The 17,941-nt window shown below is 47.7% G+C and overlaps 4 protein-coding genes across 5 annotated transcripts; 2 read left to right on the forward strand and 2 right to left on the reverse strand.

Annotated features, from left to right (window-relative positions):
* Nucleotides 1-449: 449 nt before the first annotated feature.
* Nucleotides 450-2,220, forward strand: ATP5MF (ATP synthase membrane subunit f). Its single transcript, XM_074919775.1, has 4 exons — nucleotides 450-539; nucleotides 623-730; nucleotides 1,560-1,676; nucleotides 2,051-2,220. The coding sequence occupies exons 1-4, from the start codon at nucleotides 524-526 to the stop codon at nucleotides 2,077-2,079; spliced, it is 270 nt and encodes an 89-aa protein (XP_074775876.1). The 5' UTR covers nucleotides 450-523; the 3' UTR covers nucleotides 2,080-2,220.
* A 711-nt stretch (nucleotides 2,221-2,931) lies between these two features.
* On the reverse strand, nucleotides 2,932-10,359 carry CPSF4 (cleavage and polyadenylation specific factor 4). 2 transcript variants are annotated; one of them, XM_074919772.1, is made up of 8 exons: nucleotides 10,085-10,359; nucleotides 9,127-9,177; nucleotides 8,459-8,611; nucleotides 7,573-7,668; nucleotides 7,326-7,419; nucleotides 6,796-6,868; nucleotides 5,830-5,940; nucleotides 2,932-4,499 (listed from the first exon to the last, which is right to left on the reverse strand). In XM_074919772.1, exons 1-8 carry the CDS (start codon nucleotides 10,185-10,187, stop codon nucleotides 4,431-4,433), a joined length of 750 nt encoding a protein of 249 aa, XP_074775873.1. In that variant the 5' UTR covers nucleotides 10,188-10,359; the 3' UTR covers nucleotides 2,932-4,430. The 2 variants fall into 2 exon arrangements, with proteins under 2 accessions (XP_074775873.1, XP_074775872.1); XM_074919771.1 differs by having other exon boundaries at nucleotides 2,934-4,499; nucleotides 5,830-5,922.
* A 114-nt stretch (nucleotides 10,360-10,473) lies between these two features.
* PTCD1 (pentatricopeptide repeat domain 1) lies at nucleotides 10,474-14,972 on the forward strand. Its single transcript, XM_074919770.1, has 8 exons — nucleotides 10,474-10,961; nucleotides 11,200-11,340; nucleotides 11,547-11,765; nucleotides 12,364-12,465; nucleotides 12,820-13,551; nucleotides 13,805-13,921; nucleotides 14,231-14,413; nucleotides 14,633-14,972. The coding sequence occupies exons 1-8, from the start codon at nucleotides 10,524-10,526 to the stop codon at nucleotides 14,810-14,812; spliced, it is 2,112 nt and encodes a 703-aa protein (XP_074775871.1). The 5' UTR covers nucleotides 10,474-10,523; the 3' UTR covers nucleotides 14,813-14,972.
* A 461-nt stretch (nucleotides 14,973-15,433) lies between these two features.
* BUD31 (BUD31 homolog) lies at nucleotides 15,434-17,856 on the reverse strand. The gene is made up of 5 exons (XM_074919774.1): nucleotides 17,708-17,856; nucleotides 17,138-17,316; nucleotides 16,457-16,579; nucleotides 16,050-16,216; nucleotides 15,434-15,701 (listed from the first exon to the last, which is right to left on the reverse strand). The coding sequence occupies exons 2-5, from the start codon at nucleotides 17,229-17,231 to the stop codon at nucleotides 15,651-15,653; spliced, it is 435 nt and encodes a 144-aa protein (XP_074775875.1). The 5' UTR covers nucleotides 17,232-17,316; nucleotides 17,708-17,856; the 3' UTR covers nucleotides 15,434-15,650.
* Between the last annotated feature and the right edge of the window lie 85 nt (nucleotides 17,857-17,941).

Consider the following 17,941-nt stretch of genomic DNA (forward strand, 5'->3'; position numbering starts at 1 on the left):
TATTTTCTCACAATCTGCAGCGCCAGTGAGTGCTGGCACCCGACACCCCACAACATACGGTGGGGACAGTGCAAGGTGCTGGCCGGCCCTGGGGCAATGGAGGCTGTCATCCAGCATCACTGGGCCGGTGTCCCCTGAAAAGGGACCCAGCCGCTGAAGAGACCTGCTGGAGCAGGACAAGGAGGGAAAACCCCTCAGGGTGCCCCCAGCCCTGTGACAGGCCACCATGCCGGCAGGGCCCCACACGCCTCAGTGCAGTGCCTGTGGCAACTGAAGCAGCGTGTGCAGCCCCCACTGGGGAACTGACCCCTCGGTGAGGAGATGGGACGGGGGCAGGGCGGTTCTGGGGCCAAGATCTCCTCAGCGGGACGATCGCGGGGGGGGGAACCACCCGCCCAACATGGCGTCAATCCTTCGCCACCCGCCCCAACATCCGGGCTGCCGCCTGACCGCCCTCCCGTGAGCCTCAGCGGCCCGTCCCTTCCCGGCTTCCCCCGCGGCGGCGCAGAGCAGCAGCGGCAAGATGGCGCAGCCGCCGGGTGAGTGCGGCGGGCCGCCAAGGTGACCGCGGCTCCCTCCCTCCTCCCTCTCTTACTAGGCTGTGTCTCTCTCTCTGTGCCAGCTCCCCTCAAGGACATGAAGCTGCTGGACGTGAAGCTGGGCCAGCTGCCCACCTGGCTGGCCATGAGAGACTTCACCCCCGGGGGCATCGTGGGGGCCCTGCGAAGAGGTGAGGGGGGCTGAGGGGAACCCGCCCTGCGGAAACAGCCCCGCGCCCTCTCGGCCGGCGAAGACCTGGAGGGTGTGAATCCCTTCTCCTGAGGGACCTGGGCAGATCAGTGCATAAGCATCTCTGGCTGCCGGAGTGGGTGTTGGCTGGGGCAGGGGGGATCCGGCAGTACAGGGCGATTTTTGCTTCTCCAGAACTGAGCCTGCTGTAGCATCTTGTTCTCCCGCCTGTAAATTTGGTTTTTGCATGGGCTTTATCCGCCAGGTTTGTTTTCAGTAGTCCTTCTTGTATAAAAAGGTAATACGGTGACCTGACTCCTGACCCTATTTGCTGAAAATCTTGAGGTTTTCCAAAATCACGAGCAAATTTAAAACCAAAACAAAACATCTGATCCCTAAGGATAGTCAGAAAGGACACAGGGCTTTTATAGATGGCTTGACTGATGCCCTTTGGTGTAAGTACAGATATGGCATTCAGGTAGATTTAAACACAAAGTATCAAATGCAAGTATGCACATAATGTATATACACTAGTATGAAAGAACTGGATAATTCCAAAGCACCTTGTGCTCATGCAAGTGAGAATAATATTTAGGGAAAAATGATAAATGTCTTTTTTTTTTCCTTTTTGTTAAAGGCTTAGCGCTATTAACTTGAGTTCACCTTGCTTAACTAACACACAAGTTGCTTTCTCTCAGACTTGCTTCCGAGACCCTCAAATACTTCATTAGAAACAATTCCCTGAAGTTCTGTGAAACCAGGCTGCTTCTTTCTGACTCAGAAAAATACACAACTCATCTGGCTGTTACGAAAACTTTTCTCCTACACAGGTTATGACAGATACTTTAATAAATATATCAATGTCAAGAAAGGGGGGCTCAGCGGTATCTCCATGGTGCTTGCCGGTTATGTTGTTGTCAGCTACATCTGGAGCTACAGTCACCTGAGTAAGTAAAGGCAGAATGGCCAAGTGCACGTAGTGCAGCTTGGAAGATTGCTTAGGGCAATAAAAACAATTAACCTGCTGCTGCTTTTAGAAATAAAATGAAAGACTGTGCTAACCTTTGCTTCTTGAATCCAAGACTGTGGGCAAGCAAGCTTCTTTTAGCCACAGAAAACTTGAATGCTTACTAAATTATCTGATGGCCAGTATTTTCTTGGTGGCGATAAAAGCTTAGATCTTGTTGCCTGCCTGACCTGACAGTACTTAAAAACTATATACTTGGATTTTTTTTTTAGTGTTTGCTTTGCTGTAATTTCAGGTGTTGTGTTTTTTTCTTGTGACTTCAGTAAAATTAATTTGCTTTACTTTGAATGATAGAGCATGACCGCCATAGGAAGTACCACTGAAGCATGAATTTCAGCAAGTGAAGGTACAACTCTTGAACAGACTTGGCTACTGGAACAGCTATCCTGACAGAAGACACCAGGACTATTCGTATTAAAATCTGTACTATTATGACCAATAATAAAGTGCATACACTTCACTGAGCTGATACTCACATAACTGACTTATTAATTGTACTGTGCAAGTGAGTTTGTCTTAAAGAGTTTTACCCCTCAAGGGTAAGTTCAGAGAGGGTTGGGAAGGCATCTGCTACTCAGGTTGTGTTATGAACTGGGGAAACTATTACAGTTGATTCCTATTTAACTTTAGTAAAAAGAACTGAATTGCTTCTTAATGGCCGTTATGTGCAAGTTGGACAACTAGGTGAAAGGATCTATTTTGATTTGAAAGAACAGCATCTGAGCTTCTGGGGGTTTGATGTGGCCGTGTTTCTGATTCTTAGGCTCACCCAGGGACTGTGGGTATTGGGGCACTTCTCCACTGTTGCAGAGCACTGAGTGATACAAGATCAGTGTGGCTGTAAGGAGGCTGCGACTCCCATTCTCTCACTGGGATTCTAGTGCTTCTTACCGCTGAGAACCCAAAATTTCTATCAGAACTCCACCTACTTTCATTGCTAAAAGAAGCAGGAACGTTATTCTGAAGTTAAACTGAAGGAAAACTTTGCTTTTTGATTTAAAGGCAGTGGCGAGAAGTTTTAATGGGAGACACTGCACATAAGTGCAGCTTAAAGGAGCATCTGTGGGTCTGGCCCCAGCCCATGACCTTCCTCACACACACGCCTAGGCAAGTGCTTCCCACTGCCACAACACAACCTGCTGGAACCGCAGCCAGGTGTCACAGGTACAACCTGCAGTATCCTTTTGGGAATAGGAGGGAGAGGGAAAACCACTTCTTAAGGGATATGAAGAATCGAGAGCTTCAGTGGTAACAGGAAGGTTTTCAGTTTTAGAAAAAACCTGTTCAAGTAGTGAAGAACATAAACACCTGAACTAGATGGGGAAGGCAGCGCAACACCGATGTGGTTTAGTTCCCTCTCCCTGTGCCCAGTTACACACTAGCAGCACGTCTGGTATTTTGGCCACTGTTCAGCCTCTGGGGGCAAAAAGTGTCTGTCATACCACAGTCATGTAGACTTGAAACTTCTACTTCCATTGACTCCACTCTCCACAGTGAAGTAACAGTATCATTCAAATCAGCTCAGGCTCTGGTCACTTCTCTAATCATATTACCTCGTTCTTAAAAAAAAAAAATTCACAGCCAGCTTTATCCATCAGTACATTTCAATAAAAACAAAGTATAAAGGCAATCAGCAAATGAGAGATGGGTTAGAATCAATAAGGCTCACATTGTAGGTGCAACTTTTTTTTTTAATTCACATTTTATCATTGGCCCTTTTGAAATAAGTCTTCTCACAAAATGAATGGGTTTTGGCTTGCAAAAATTGCTCTCAGAAGAATGCTCTACCACTTTTAAAAGCAGTGTTCCGTAAGAATATACATCTCCACTTCTTGGTCTTCTCTAGGCTATGGAAATACCTGCTCAGTGTGAGCTGGACGATGGGGGCGCTGAGACAAGGCTCTTCTATTCCTACTCTTCAAGCAGTGTTCATTTCCCTCCAAACTTTTTGCAATGGAAAATGAGCACAGATGTGGCTTTCCTACATTGTTCCTCATTGTTTGGCTAACCACAGAGATGCCAATTTATTCTCCCCTTGATCAGTTCTCACCCAGAAGATTAATTTCTAACCTTCAGTACAGCAAGAAGCACAGAAACAAAGCAAGTGGATGAGAGTTTTACAGTCCGGTGTACGTGACGGGTTAAGTCAGCCACCAGGACAAGCTTACCAACTACGACAGGCTGGATCTGGGAACATGACTTTGCTTTTTAAGAGCTACAGGACAGCAGAATCCCTGCTCCCTCACTGAAGGGAAGGCATTTCAAGTATTAGTTTTCCCAGTCAGTCTTCCTGCTTCCACAGGGAGGGCTGAAACGCTGCAGGTTCTCCAAAGAGAAGTGGCAGAAGGAAAACACTTTAAAGAAACACTGGTGTAAGATGTATTTATGCAGAGTGCTGCACCGGTGAGAGGTTTGCATATCTATTGGCTTTTAGATCTACCTTTCAGCAGGGCTCAATGAAAATAGGCGGAGGCCAAAATCTATTTTAAAAAGGTTAAAACATAAAAAAAAGTCGTGGACAATTACAAAAATGTTGCTTAGCAGCAGCCAGCCTCTGACCAGTTCTTTCAGTAATGTCATTAAAAAACAACCTGATTAATAGTTCAAGACATAGTGCTAGGCAGAAACCTTTTCTCAGTGTTAACAGCTCCCCTGCATTCTTCGTTCTGCTCTTTCACTGTCCACTGAGAAAGGCCAGATGTCCTTTGGTGCATCTGTTGGCATAATGACCTTTTTCACCGCACTAAAAGAGAAAAAGAGAGAGGAATTATTACAGTTACAGCTTTTTTTCCCCTAGCTGCCTTTATTAAGGTAGCCAGTGACTGTTCCAATTTGGAAGCTTTTCTGCATATGGAAGATGCAGCATTCAGCAGGTGAAGTGAAACATGGGATCACAAGAGACACAATTTATGGGCTATTTCCACTCCTTGGAGCAAAAACTGCTTCTGTGGTGGGAGCAACCTGACACCATGTTATTGTAACGCACTACAAAGGAGAGAGCTCTCAGTGCACCACTACAAACAGCCAAGGGCTGTAACACACAAGGAGAACTTCAACATTTGAGGCTTCTGAGACTCCTCCATCTGACATGCACTAGATCAGAGATCTGTGGGGACTCTCCTGAATTAGACAGGGAAAAGTGCAGCTGAATGAGAGATTCATGACTTTGCACCTTGAAGCTATCCAAGCCCAGAGGGAAATGCCAGTATCTGGTACAACAGCATTCTCCAAATATGTAATCTACTTGCAGCTAAAATAATAAGCAGTGAAATGGATTCAGCTACTTCATATCTCTCTTTTACCCAAACAAGCACATCAGGCACAGAAGTTGGTACATAGCAATATAACTGTCAAAGCTGATGGGACAGGAAGATTTTTTTCCCTTTTCTAGAGGCTTGAGTTGGGGCTTTTGTGGAAAAATAAATTGAGATGGAAACTCAATTGTGTCAGTTTTACTGGTGCTCCTCAGTGAGCAATCAAGGTGAATAGCTCATTCCTTGGTTTGACAACAACAGGGTGCATTTGCAGCTGAAATACTGAACAGTCTTTGCATATTCAATTCCTGTTAGTTGCAAAGACCTTCCAAGCTAAGAGGGGAGAAAATCTTTCTACAGTCACCAAGTGTAAGCAAATTAACTTATGAGACAAAACTACTATTAACTCGTATTTTAAAATGTACAGTCCAGCAGTTTCCTTTAACTGTCAGTGTGAGGGTTTCCCGTTCATTAGCAGATGAGCAAAGCGTGTCCTACAGCAGCCTTAATTGTCACAGCGAGTCCATGAGCTGCCAAACCAGCGACTAGAAGCCTCAGGACTCAATGCTAATTCCCACAGCTGTACCCACGCACCAAAACACAACATCTGTTGAGCAGAATGTACATTTCATGAACCTGTCTACATTGTGAAAAAAACCTTTTGCAGGACCAACACCCCACATCACATCAGTCCGTTCCTTTGCCCGTGGCAAGCAACCAGCAGCAAAGCAGCACGGTGTAGTCCAGCTGACATGCACTCTATACTTCTTAAACCTGGCAGCCTCTGCTCTCCCTCCTCATCCCTCCCCTCTGAATTACCTTGTAGCACGTGACCTGCTCCAACGGACGGGGTCCTCTGTTCCCAGTGTTGTTATTTTGAGACTGCATGACTCCAATGACTTGGGGTGTCCTCTGTTGGTTAGAAGAGTTCTGACTCATTAAGTGCATCGAGGATAAAGACCTTTACAATAGCTATTTTATTAAGAAAGAAAAAGAGCACCCCATATATCAAATGATCAATTTTCCTCCAAATCTATATGTGGGTGCTCTGCCAGCTGGAGCACCGGAGAAAGTATCAAGCACTGAGGTTTACAAAGTCCAGTGATCCTGCTTTTCTCTGGAAAGCAGGTTTAGAGAGTAGGTTTAGGCTGCTAAAATATCATTGCCATCACTAAGAGATGTCACACAGATTACAAAAACTGGCAGACTGCTCCACAACCACGTATGATGTGCTTCTATGTCATGTGGGAGCGTTCAGTGACTAGATCTCCATGTAAAGTTGGAGTAATTGCAGGGCTTTCATCTCTATAACGGCACTCAGGGCTGCTCACTGCTTAGTTCTTGCCTAGCACCCTCCCTTCCAGGCAGTGCTCCAAGCAACAGAACTGCCACTGCTGGCCTCTGAGCTGGGGACAGTACTAACAACTGAGAAGGTGAACCAAGGCGAGGGGAGAAACAGAACAAAGAAAAACACCATGGTCCCAGGACGAAGGCAGCAGCAATCTGTTGTGATCAGGTGGCAGATATTAGAGGGCTGGAAGGAGGGACAGTGCTTTGTGGTTTATTAGGATTTGTCTCCAAGTTCTTAATTACAAAATAATATCACACCCTGTTGTAAAATAGGAATGGTTTTCCTTCATTCAGTGAGTATTCCTCCAAGGCTTTCCAGCAAGCCAGATCCAAGAGCCCAGATGTCCAGTTTGGACTGACAATATACTCTCTTTTAAAGCACTGTGGGAAATGCTTTGAGGGTGAGCGTGTAGGAGGGGCAGGGGAATTCTGTACCTTTTGCTGTGTTTGTGTCGGTTGAGGCAGTGGTGGTTGCTCTGTGGTTCCCATTGGCAGTTCAAACCGAGGGCTGGTTTAAACAAAAACAAGAAAATTGATTCTGAAATCATATGCCAACATTTTACCATCAGCTCAGTCAAGTAACTCCAAATATCAAAATAAACATGCACCCAATTAATCTCAAAGGATATAGACCTCCCTCTCCCCACTTCTCCCTGCATTCTGATGCTCAGCAATTACGTATACAAAAATGACAATCCAGTATGTAGTATATCCCTCTGCCTCTGAAGTCTTCTGGAATACAAAACCATGTGGTCCCGCTCTGCTGATGGCATCTGGTCACCACTCCAGAGTCTTACTGGTGCCTCCCTGAAGAGGCCCTGCCTAGTATCCTCAAATGGGTACAACAAACTAAATGCTGGCCACACCTCCAGAGACACTGGGAAGCACTGGAGCACCCTCATCTGACACACATCGGATTATAAGGAAAACACAAGATTACAGGACAAGCCTGGAAGCATACTCACTGCATGAATTTACAGGTAGGTCCCTCTGGACAGAATCCTACTAGGTAATTCACACAAATGACTCTTCGAGTGTGTCGGTGTCTGCAGAGGGGACCTGCAACACAAAGCTCAGTAGTTCACATTCCACATATAAGTAACCCCAGCACTCACTAGTAGCAGGTACACAAGCAGGTCGTGCAAAGAAAGAGTAGCAACACCCTACCCTTGATTTATAGCCAGAGAAGCAGCAACTGTGTGACATACATACCATGTTTACAGAAGCCTCTGTCATACCAGGGACAGTCTTTGATCTTAGACTCCGGGTCAATGTGCAAGAATGGACATTCTTTGTTACTGCATTCCCCTGTACCAAAGGCAAACACACTTCTTAGTCAACTGTGTAGGTTTGAAATTAAATGATTCTCAAAACATTACCTGGATCATGGAGCTCCCACAAAGCTGTTACTAACATTTATAAGTTCAGGCACAACAGTCTTACTGCCTGCCTTAACCTAGATGGAGAACACCAAGGACTCATCCCTGGTGAGTAAAGTTCCACCAGACTGGATTATTTATGTGTGCTTTTAAAAACAATGAGGAAACTAAATTTGAAAGAGCAGTCATGATAACAAAAACCAAACATTTAGTGCACCAGAAGTGTGGAGAAACTACAAATTGCGCACTAACCTCAATCCAAGGAAACCTACAAGACTGTAAGTTTCTGACAGCAAGTTGCCTCATTATGTCCAGATCTCCAGAGCTGGAAAGCAAGTGCATAAAAGTTTTGCACCCCCATGCCCTCTGCTGCTCATCAACTTCCCAAAATAAGAGTCATGCAAAGACTAACTGCTCAGCCTACTCATCTCATACCCAAAACTGAACATAAGGCATAAAACACAGTAAAAAATTGAACTTCCCCCCTCTTCCCCCAAGGGACAAGCTCTTGAGAGAGAAGCCATCTACAATACGTCACAAATTTAGGGGAATAAGAAGATGACGGACTAAGCAGATCTGAAAAATTACAACCTAACAACATTATCAGATGCAGAAGAACTGTAATGCTCTGAAAACAGATGAGAGGGATGTACCAGGATCCTCTTCACCATCTCCCATGACAGCAAGGAACACTAAGTAGGAGCTACAACGCCCCTTACCAAATTTGGAGTAGAAGTAACACTCAGGCATCTTGGTCATGTCGTACTCATGCAGAAACTCGCACTGGTCTCCCTTTTTGCACAGTCCTCGTAGCCAGTGTTTGCAAACAACTGTCTTTTCCCCACTGATGTGTCGAAACGGGCACATGCCGCCTGTAGAAGGATGGGGCAAGAAGGGAAAAAAGAACAATTAAAACATGCAGCACAAGAAGGCACAAGGCAACAGCAACACTTTGTTCCTCTCTGCAAAAGGGGTTTCAGAAGATGTTACTTTTTAAAATGAATTTAGACTTTAGTGGCAATAGCAAAACAGGAGGTTCCAGACAAGTCTTATGCTACCCTCTAACGAGCTAAGCAATATAGTTTCCAGCTCTTAATCCTGGCAACCACAAACCACAGCAACTAATACAGGCACATCCTCAGCACAGTCTGCATGTGGTAAGTTCAAGCTTTCCTTTATCTGTAGCTTTGCTTACTCACCTCCCAACTTCTTAAAAAAATACCATTATTTCACAATTGCTGCAGTTATTCCAACATCCTTCAGTTTTATCCTATACCTAGGTTATCCCCTCATCTTTATAAAAATCAAGAGTATTGTAGACAGTGCTAGAAAATCTGACTTCCCCCTTCACCCCGATGGGCATAATTGTATTGGAAATATTACTTGCCTTTTCCACAGGCTGCTTTTAAAAAAAATTCACAGACAGCTGCGCCTGACTCTGTAAAGAGAACAAATAAACATAATTAACAAAGTTGCATGGCAGCTTTTAAAATATTTCCTTCCCCAGAAGGACAATCTGGTCCTAAACATCAAAAGAAAAGTGGCACTTAGGTTTGGGGAAATCACTTTCCCAAATAAATTCCTTGTTCCAAGTCTGGCCCCCACAAATACCTGTATTCATCTTGGGGTACACCAAGGGGAATTTGAAAAGGTTTGGTGGTGCTTGGTTTGCTTTTCAGATACTTAGTCTCTGCTGTTAAGTCAATCATGTTAGTGAACCCTGTATTTACAGTCCTGGCAATGACAGTATTACATTTTTTGACCAGAACAGCTTGAAACAACTGTTAATGTGTTACTGCTTCCTGATCCTGACCAACAGGAACCACAACATTTGAGGAAATTAAAACAAAAGTTTAGTAGCCCAGCCAGAATACTTCAGCAAACTACAAGTCTCCTGAGACTATCTGTGTCAGACTGGAGGAAAAAGTTTAGAGACCAGGCCACAGGCATACCTAAAGATGAAGTCTACCTACCATCAAAATACCTTTGATCAAAAAAAAAAAATTAATAAAGTACTGTGTAGGAAAGTGATATTTATTCACAACAGTGCCTCAACTTCCATTTTCCAGCCTGGCTGGGTACTAACTAACAGTTTTCATTAAGTCGTAAAGAAAAACATCGGATTAAGACAGATATTTCACAGAGAAAGCAGAAGATGGGTGGAACTAAGGACAAGGCTTGAGCGCCAGCGGCAATCCCCCACCCTCTCCCAAGCTCAGCCAAACCCAAGCGGGAGCCCTGACGCAGCCCCAGCCCCGCGGACGGTTCCGGGGACAGGGGACAAGAGCTATCCCCGAGCACCCCGGGAAGGAGGGAGCCGCGCAGCGCCCGGTGCCCGCACGCACTGTCCATGCCGGGAAAGGGCAGCGGCTGCGCCCCCAGCTGCTGCTCCACAGCCAGCTCCAGGTCGAACTTGATGTGGTCCACGCTGGCGATGAGCTCCTGCATGGTGGCGGCTGGGGGGCGGCGGCAGCGGGAAGGAAGGGGGGGTATGGTGGTGGAGGGGGGGGGGGCAGCGGGCGGCCGGGCCCGGGCTGGCCCGGGCCGGCCCGCTCCGCTCCGCGCCGGCAGCGCCTGAGGAGAGGGGAGGCGGCGGCGGCACCTCGCCGCCCCGCGCCGCCCGCCCGCGGAATGCCGGGAGCCACCCCCGACCCCGGTACCCAGCGGGCAGCGCGCGCGGGCCCGCCAATCAGAGCGCGCCGGGCCCGCCCCTTCCGCCCGCGCAGGCGCCGTGGCTGGGGGCGCGGAGCGGGGACGCGCCCTGCCGCTGCCCGGGGGCTCATCATGAGGGCCGCGCGGCTCCTCGTCCCCCTGCGGCCGCTCCTCTCGCGGGGCCGGTGGGCGGCCCCCGAGCAGCCCGGAGGGGCGCCCCGTCTGCTCCGGGACCCCCCAGGCCAGGGGCTGCTGCCGGGCTGCAGGCCGTTCCGCTCGTCACCGGCGTCCAGCAGGCGGCCCGGTAGCGACCCCAGAGAGATCGATACTGGCAGCTGCGCTGAAGCTATTGGTGGGGAGGAGGAGGATGAAGACGAAGGTGTGGAATTCGGCACACTATCGGATAAATTTTCTTCTAGAAAATATTATCGCAAAACCACGTCACGCTTTCAGAATTTAAAGCTTCAAGAAGAGAAGGAGGAAGAACCGGAAAGAAAAGCTCGACGCGGACCTAAGAACACCCCGTACTGGTACTTCTTAAAATGCAAGGCCCTCATCAAGGATGACAAGGTTTGTGCCTGGCTCTTTGCTTATTTGGTTTTTAGTACTATTGATGAAAGATGCAACTCTGCTCCATCTGTATTGTCCTATCACTTAGTATCTTTACAGAAAGAAGTGAAATAAGAATTTGTGAGGATTCCCATGTGCTGTAGGACTTCTACCACAACCAGCCCACAGCTGTGTATATTAATATCTGTCAAAAATGATTCTTTTGCTGCCTCATCATGGATTTTCCTCTTCTGTGTAGTTGGCAGAGGCTCTGGAGCTGTTTGAGGTGCAGATGCTGAAAGAAGAGCGTGTGTGGCCGGAAGAAAGCAATTACACTGTTCTAATTGGCGGCTGCGGCCGGGTTGGCTACGTGAAAAAGGCATTCAGGCTCTACAATGATGTAGGTTTATGTTTTCTCCTGTCTCAAACCTTCATTATGTTTTCTAACCTAAACCGTTTAAGAATTTGAACATGTTACTTTGTCTACCAAAACTCCTTTGAATTAGCGTCTGCACCTTCTTAGCCTGAAACTCTTAAAGACAAGTTAAGAAATTCTAGAAGATCTTTCCTGAAAGGCCAGTTCAAATTCTTCTTCACTTCCCTTAGATGAAGAAACGAGGCTTAACTCCCACCGAGGCCACTTACACAGCCCTGTTCAATGCCTGTGCAGAATCGCCGTGGAAAGACTCAGGCTTGCAGAGCGCTCTCAGATTACGGCAGCAGCTAAAGAGCAAGAATGAGGACCTGAACCTGATCACCTACCACGCGCTGCTGAAGGTCTGTGCCCTGTGCTCGGATCTCAGGATGTGCTTCGATGTACTGAAGGTGAATATGGGACTTTTCTCATGTTAAATTCAGTCTGCTCTAGTTAAAGCTCCTGGAAGTTGACATTTTGCAATTTTTCTTTCATTTTCAGCAGAGGTAATTACAGATCACATGTTTATGTTTCATTGATCCTTGGTGTCTCATAAAGTTGGTATATACCAAACATTAAGCTTAAGTACGTAAGAGGAGGCAGCTGCGGAGGTTGGCTTTCAAACTGGTCAGGTGTGTTACTTACTGAACAAAGTTTTTTGGGGTTCAGAGCTACTGTGTCTGTCTCCGTTCCTCATTTTGAAGAGCCATATATTCATAGGTCCTCTGAGAGCTCTTAACAGCAGCTCTTCTCAGACGGGCCAGTCTGCGAATAGCTGCTCCTGCTCCCAGATTCCCTGTAGCTCCTATCACAGAGCAGCTAGGATCTGTGCAGGTGTTTCAGGGCTCTCTTTGTCCTGGAGCGATCGTTCTGCTCACAGCACTGGGCGTTCACCCTATGCTTTGTTGCTGCTGTAGCCACAGAAGACAACAGCAGTATTTCAGCTTCACAGCCAGCTGTGGCGGTTTGGGTTAACTGGGAAGTTTAGTGCTCTCTCTGCTCTTTTAGGAAATTGTGCACAAGGGTCATGTTCTCACAGCCGAGACCTTCAGCTTCCTTCTCATGAGCTGCATAAAGGACAGTGAAAATGGCTTCCGACACGCCTTACAGGTTTGTCTTCATGTTCTAAGCGGGGAGGAAAAAGCAATTCTGTATTGTAACTCATCACTTGAATTCATGGAAGGCAGCGGGTTGCTCAGAACTGATGAAATAGGAGTTCAGCTCCTCCTAGAAGTTCTGTAGAGCAGACTTCCATCAGGACGTCTTGTACCTGGGTAAACCACCCTGGATGATCTCACAGGACTGTACTAGCTCGAGGTGGCTGTTCACTGTCAGTGGCACCTCACCTCGTCATGCTGTGAACGCGCTCACTTTCTGCAAGCAGATGCCATTAACAGGTACGCTTACAGCCTACTAGAAACGCTCCTGTTATTTAATATCTGCCTTTCCTCTTCCCCTCTTCAGGTCTGGAAACAAATGGCCAAACTTGGAATAAAGGCCGACAGCCACATTTACAATTTGATGCTGCGTGCTGCGAGAGACTGTGGAATCGGTGATCCGTTCGTGGCTTCTGAACTCCTGCTCAGACCCACCGATGAGAACTCACCTCAGCTAAGGCTGGCACCAGGGAGGCAGAAGGGATCACAGAGCACAGCTGCTGTCCAGCTGGATGTGGAAGCTATGGAAAAGCAGTTATTTGGGGAGTGTTCAGTGCAGCCTGAAGAACTGATCCAGCAACAAAATAAAGCTGTGAATTGGGTTGAAACAGAACCAGCTACTCTTGACAGCCCTGGTGTAACTCACAGCAGGACTGGGGCATTGATGAGGAGAGGCCAGGAGGAGATGGAGCCCAAAGAAGCTCACCTAAGCCAGAAGCAGCACTTCTGCAACCTGCCCAACTTGCTGGATTCCAGGATGCCCAATGCAGCTGTGGTTTCCTTTGGGACAGTAACCTCAGTGTCTGATCGACTGGCTTTGATGGGGGATGTGGAGGGCTTCTTGAACAAAATGAAAGAGGACAATGCAGAACCCAACATTAAAACATTTACGTTACTTGCTGAGCTGGTGGAACCCCAAAGCCCCTCAGAGTCCTCTTTGCTGGCACTCCTAGATGAGCATAAAGTGAAAGTAGATGTGACATTCTTTAACACTTTAATAAGGAAGAGAAGTAAACAGGGAGACCTGGAAGGAGCAAAGGTGAGGTAAAAAGCCCCAGAACCAGCCCTGTCACCACCTCCTTGTCTCAGGCCTCCTGTGTTGGCTGTGTTTTGCCATGAGACCTGTTTCTCTATCCACAGTAGAAACTGGGCATCGTGCACTGTTTTCCACAAACCAGTGCTTGGGTTAATTTTCAAGTATTTATGGATTCTGTTGCAGCACTTTCAGCTCTCTGCCTGGAAAGCTACAGTGAGTCTTTTTGGAAACTGATGTCAACACTTGTATCTTGCAGAATGTGCTGCCTGCTCTAGTGAAGAGGGGACTGTCACCCAACCTCCAGACCTTTTGTAACTTGGCGATCGCTTGCCACCGAGAGAAGGATGGAATGCAGTTACTTTCAGATTTGAAGGTAATAGCTGCAGGAAGAGGCAAAGTGAAATGTTAATGCTTCTAAAAAAAGACCATCTGAGGTTTCTATGGTGAGTGGTTGTGTTCTCACACCAAAACCATGCAACTCTAAAATAGGTGCCAGTGCAGGCGGTCTGTCCTGTACCTGCACTGGAACAGGAGAGGGCTCACGAGAAGGGGTGTGCTGGCACCACAGAAGCTCCTATACATGTCCTGGAGTGAGAGCTTTGCTCCTTGTCTTGCCTGTGTGCCTTCTAGGAGTCCTGTGCTAGCCAGCAATTGTTTAACTGTAGCATTTGTTTTTTTCCAGAGGTCTGGAATAACTCCCAACAAGTATATCTACAGCACCCTCATTGGCGCCGCTGTGAAGCAGCTGGATTACAGTTACCTGACAGAGATCCTGCGAGACATGAGGAATAACCAGGTGCCTCCCAATGAAGTTATCATACGCCAGTTGGAGTTCGCAGCGCAGTATCCTCCCAAATTTGACAGGGTAAGTAGCCACAACCAGTCGCAGGGTGAGGGCATCATGAAGGACACCAACAAGGTGGGGGAAATGTAGATGTCTGCCTACATCTTTTTCCTTTGGGTTTGTCCGCTCTGGCTGACAGCTACTTGATAGCTGTTTCTTTAGTAGCAGCTTGTAGCTATTGCATGCTGGTACTGAAGTGAGCTCTCGTCTAATAAAAGCTTGTTGGATTTCTGTTTGCAGTATAAGTCAAAGAACCCATACCTGGAGAAAATTGATGGTTTCCGTGGCTACTACTATCGGTGGTTAAAAGTAATGGCAGGAGAGGAGACCCCCCACCCCTGGGAAAAATACAGAACAGCGAAACGTGCAGTAGATGACAGTAAGGATGAGGCTGTGCAGGAGCAGCCAGGGCAGAAGTAGCAATGAGCAAGACACTGAAGTCCTGCATCTTCCTGGTGCTGGAAGAACTTGGAACTTGCTCCCATAAAACATCTTGTAGTAAAGCTGCTTTTTGTTTCTATGAACCCAAGTTCTTGTGGTAACTACACAATAAAACACTTGTCCTTTGTTTTGAGGAGAAGCAAATAACATTTTCAGGGTCTTTTCTTCAACTACAGCCTATCTCATTCTCTGCAGTTTAACAGACCCTGTGCTAAACAAGGAAGAAGCACAATCAGATTTAACAGTGGCTGAGCTGAGTGCTAGTTTCAGCCTGTAAGTCTCTACAGACCGCTGGCATTGGGTCTACATACTAATTCCAGGTTACAGACATCAGCAGAGAGTTGCAGTGATACTTAGCTTCTTTCTACACAAGATCAGGCGAGAGCTTGACTCAGACTGAGGTTTGAGATCTGTATTATTTCCTTTACACACAGTCTTTTAAATTCAGTTTAGTTAAGAAAGGGATAAAATCTGGTTAAAAAACAACCCAGTCAGAACTCCTCACTATGTAGAGCAACCTTCAAGCAAACCAACAAAACAAACCACATCCAGGAGAAGAAGAGGGGCACAGATATGTTTTGCCAGAAGATCACGCCACTCTGTTGGGAGGCAGACTTTATTTTAAAATAAGTGGCTACACAAAAACCTACTCCAAAACAACCACCATTTTTATATATGATCCAGATGAAGGTGTTGCCATTTTAATTGCTATACAGAAATATCCAATCACACAGAAGGTGGCTATAACTGCACTAATAGTCCATTGCGTAGGATGATATCCCTCAGAGTTCAAAAAGTAGTCTTATGGCTAAAGGCTTCACCCAGAACAGCCTCTGCATCCGCAGTGAGTACATTCAATGATTCTCCCCTGGAAAAGAAACACGAGGAGGATATTTCAGCCAAGCTACGTGAGCAGACAGACTAGCAGGCTCAGGCTTCAAGGCAGAGAATGGGTCTGCATGGGCAGGGTTTCTACAATCTAGTTTTCTGTTGTTTCCCAGGCTTTAACAATTCTTAAGCGGCTGCATGCCAGAGCTGACAGTAACTTCAGAATCAACTAGATACCAACTCTACCAGCAAAGACAGAAAATGTTAGAACTAGAAGAAATTACCAGGAGGAACAGCACTACCTCCTCTGCTGTCCCTGACCTGGGAGAAGTTAGACCAAGTGCTGCAGGGGTCCAGACAAGCAGAGGAACAAGCTGAAAACTCTTACCACTTCCAGCTTGCTTTTGGGGACCCTGCAGATGCAGTTGGTTCCAAAGTTGGTGTCCCGTGTCTGGATACACCGCAGGCAGCAGAGGTTCTCATAACCCTGTTTCTTCCACTTTGCAATCAGGTTTTTGTCAGCGTATCCTTCCTTGATGCAGTACTCGTAGAGCTCTGTAGAGGAGCAGACACCATCACAAGAAGCTCCCAGGAAGTGTTAGAAGACTCACTATCAGGAATTACTAGCTGCAGTAACTAGCAGTTAAAGCCAGGGACCTGCCAGCCTTCCCTCCATCCTCCCTCCCCAGAAAACTGATCCTTCCCACCAATGCCCCAGCTCAGGTGCATCCATGAGTGGACATCCTGCTCCATTCTGTTTGCCCCTGCCCAGGGTAAAGCACTTGTGTTCCTCACCTCTGCTGATAGCTTTTCTTTTATAGAAGAGATCAAAGATGTAACGTGTTTTCTGGTGATGAATTCTGAAAATAGGCCAAAGGGATTCCACTTTCCTCTTTCCTTCGTGAGGCTCGGTCTCCGCTGGAACACAAACACCTGGTTGCAGCTGACCATTTCAGGTGGCCAACTCATTTCCTTAGTCACTTTGCAATAAACTGATCCAAGAATGTTCATAACTTTAATACTTTACAGAGATAAGACTGAGTTTAATGGGAGAAGACACAAACAAAAGGGACCTGACCTGAAACAGCTCCTTTAGAAAATAAAACCAGAATGACAGTGGGGGTGACATAACCCACACTGGGATGGCAGGTGACTTCATGGCTGCCCTGGCTCATCAGACCAGAGCAACAGCATGGACAAGAACTACCAGTCCCTCCACACACACCAGTGAGCTTCAGCCAGGGCTCGGCCATGGGGTGCTGTAAAGCAACTGTACACCAAACCTCTGTGGCCTGTGCACACCCAGAAAAAACAATCAGTAGTACTGACCCACCCTCAGTCTGCAGTATCACTGTGAGGCAGAGAGATAAAAAAAAGTCAACCTATATTCACAGGGGAAGCTGTGCTTCCTGAAGTGGTGAAGGATTAGCTTGTTTCAGGATCACAGACCTGAGAACACCCAGCTCTGCCACTTACCTTCTCTCATCTTCTGATCCAGCTCATCCAGCGTTGGCTCAATCAGCTCCCAGCCATCTGGGGGTGGCTTCCTGCTCCTCTTCACTTTGGGCATTGCCTCAAATAAGGAAGACAAAAGGCGAGGGAATAAGGGCTTACCAGCACTCAAACGTGCAGGTGCTTCAAAGTCCCAAGAACCACTGGAAAAAAAACAAAAAAGTTGTTAGCGATACTTCTCCCAAGATTTCCATGCCCCTTTGCCGTTTTCCACTTCCGATGATGAAAATAAGCTTTATCAAGCTCGCGGAAGAGGTAAAATCCCGCCCCGTGCGGCCCCAGGGATACCAGCAGGCCCTGAGGTGAGCGCTGCATCTGCCTCACCACAATAAATAATTTTTTCTCCTCAGTGAAGTGAGACGACAGCCGCCCCTCCCCCACTCCGGGCTACCCTGAGGCAACAGCTTCCGTCAGCTCCCGCTGAAAACCCGGGCGAGGCGGCCAGCCCGGGCCCCGCCAGCCCCAGCGCGGCCCCCGGGACTCGAGCCGTGTCGGCGGCGGAGGGGGGAGGCCGTGGCCCCCGGCCCCGCTCACCTGTCCCGGGCCGCAGCTTCCGCGCCGCCGCCGTCACCCGCGGGGCCTCTCCCACCCGGGCCGGCCCGTGGCCCCGCCCCTTTGGGGTGTCCGCCGCAGTGCCTGAAGTAAACCTTCCCCGCTGTGCGCGCTCCCGCCTCGGCCGGGGCAGGGCTGAGAGCGCGGCCCGCCAGGAGGGGAAGCGGCTCCGCTCTCCGCTTCGGTGCGGGTAGTGGGGGAGAGAGGGAGGGGCGG

Source organism: Athene noctua, chromosome 15 (assembly GCF_965140245.1).
Source record: "Athene noctua chromosome 15, bAthNoc1.hap1.1, whole genome shotgun sequence".
In the NCBI taxonomy this organism is placed as follows: domain Eukaryota; kingdom Metazoa; phylum Chordata; class Aves; order Strigiformes; family Strigidae; genus Athene; species Athene noctua.

Excerpts from the sequence above, each read along its gene's own strand:
- ATP5MF (XM_074919775.1), top strand. Across the intron at positions 731-1,559 it reads CGTGGGGGCCCTGCGAAGAG|GTTATGACAGATACTTTAAT; the intron begins GTGAGGGGGGCT and ends TCTCCTACACAG. Across the intron at positions 1,677-2,050 it reads CTGGAGCTACAGTCACCTGA|AGCATGACCGCCATAGGAAG; the intron begins GTAAGTAAAGGC and ends TTTGAATGATAG.
- CPSF4 (XM_074919772.1), bottom strand. The coding sequence starts at position 10,187 with ATGCAGGAGCTCATCGCCAGCGTGGACCACATCAAGTTCGACCTGGAG. Across the intron at positions 8,612-9,126 it reads AAAAGCAGCCTGTGGAAAAG|GCGGCATGTGCCCGTTTCGA; the intron begins GCAAGTAATATT and ends ATCCTTCTACAG. Across the intron at positions 6,869-7,325 it reads CCTACCTGTAAATTCATGCA|CCCTCGGTTTGAACTGCCAA; the intron begins GTGAGTATGCTT and ends TGTTTAAACCAG.
- PTCD1 (XM_074919770.1), top strand. The coding sequence starts at position 10,524 with ATGAGGGCCGCGCGGCTCCTCGTCCCCCTGCGGCCGCTCCTCTCGCGG. Across the intron at positions 12,466-12,819 it reads GCTTCCGACACGCCTTACAG|GTCTGGAAACAAATGGCCAA; the intron begins GTTTGTCTTCAT and ends TCCCCTCTTCAG. Across the intron at positions 13,552-13,804 it reads GAGACCTGGAAGGAGCAAAG|AATGTGCTGCCTGCTCTAGT; the intron begins GTGAGGTAAAAA and ends TGTATCTTGCAG.
- BUD31 (XM_074919774.1), bottom strand. The coding sequence starts at position 17,231 with ATGCCCAAAGTGAAGAGGAGCAGGAAGCCACCCCCAGATGGCTGGGAG. Across the intron at positions 16,580-17,137 it reads GGATCAGAAGATGAGAGAAG|CGGAGACCGAGCCTCACGAA; the intron begins GTAAGTGGCAGA and ends TTTGTGTTCCAG. Across the intron at positions 15,702-16,049 it reads CCAAAAGCAAGCTGGAAGTG|GGGAGAATCATTGAATGTAC; the intron begins GTAAGAGTTTTC and ends TTTCTTTTCCAG.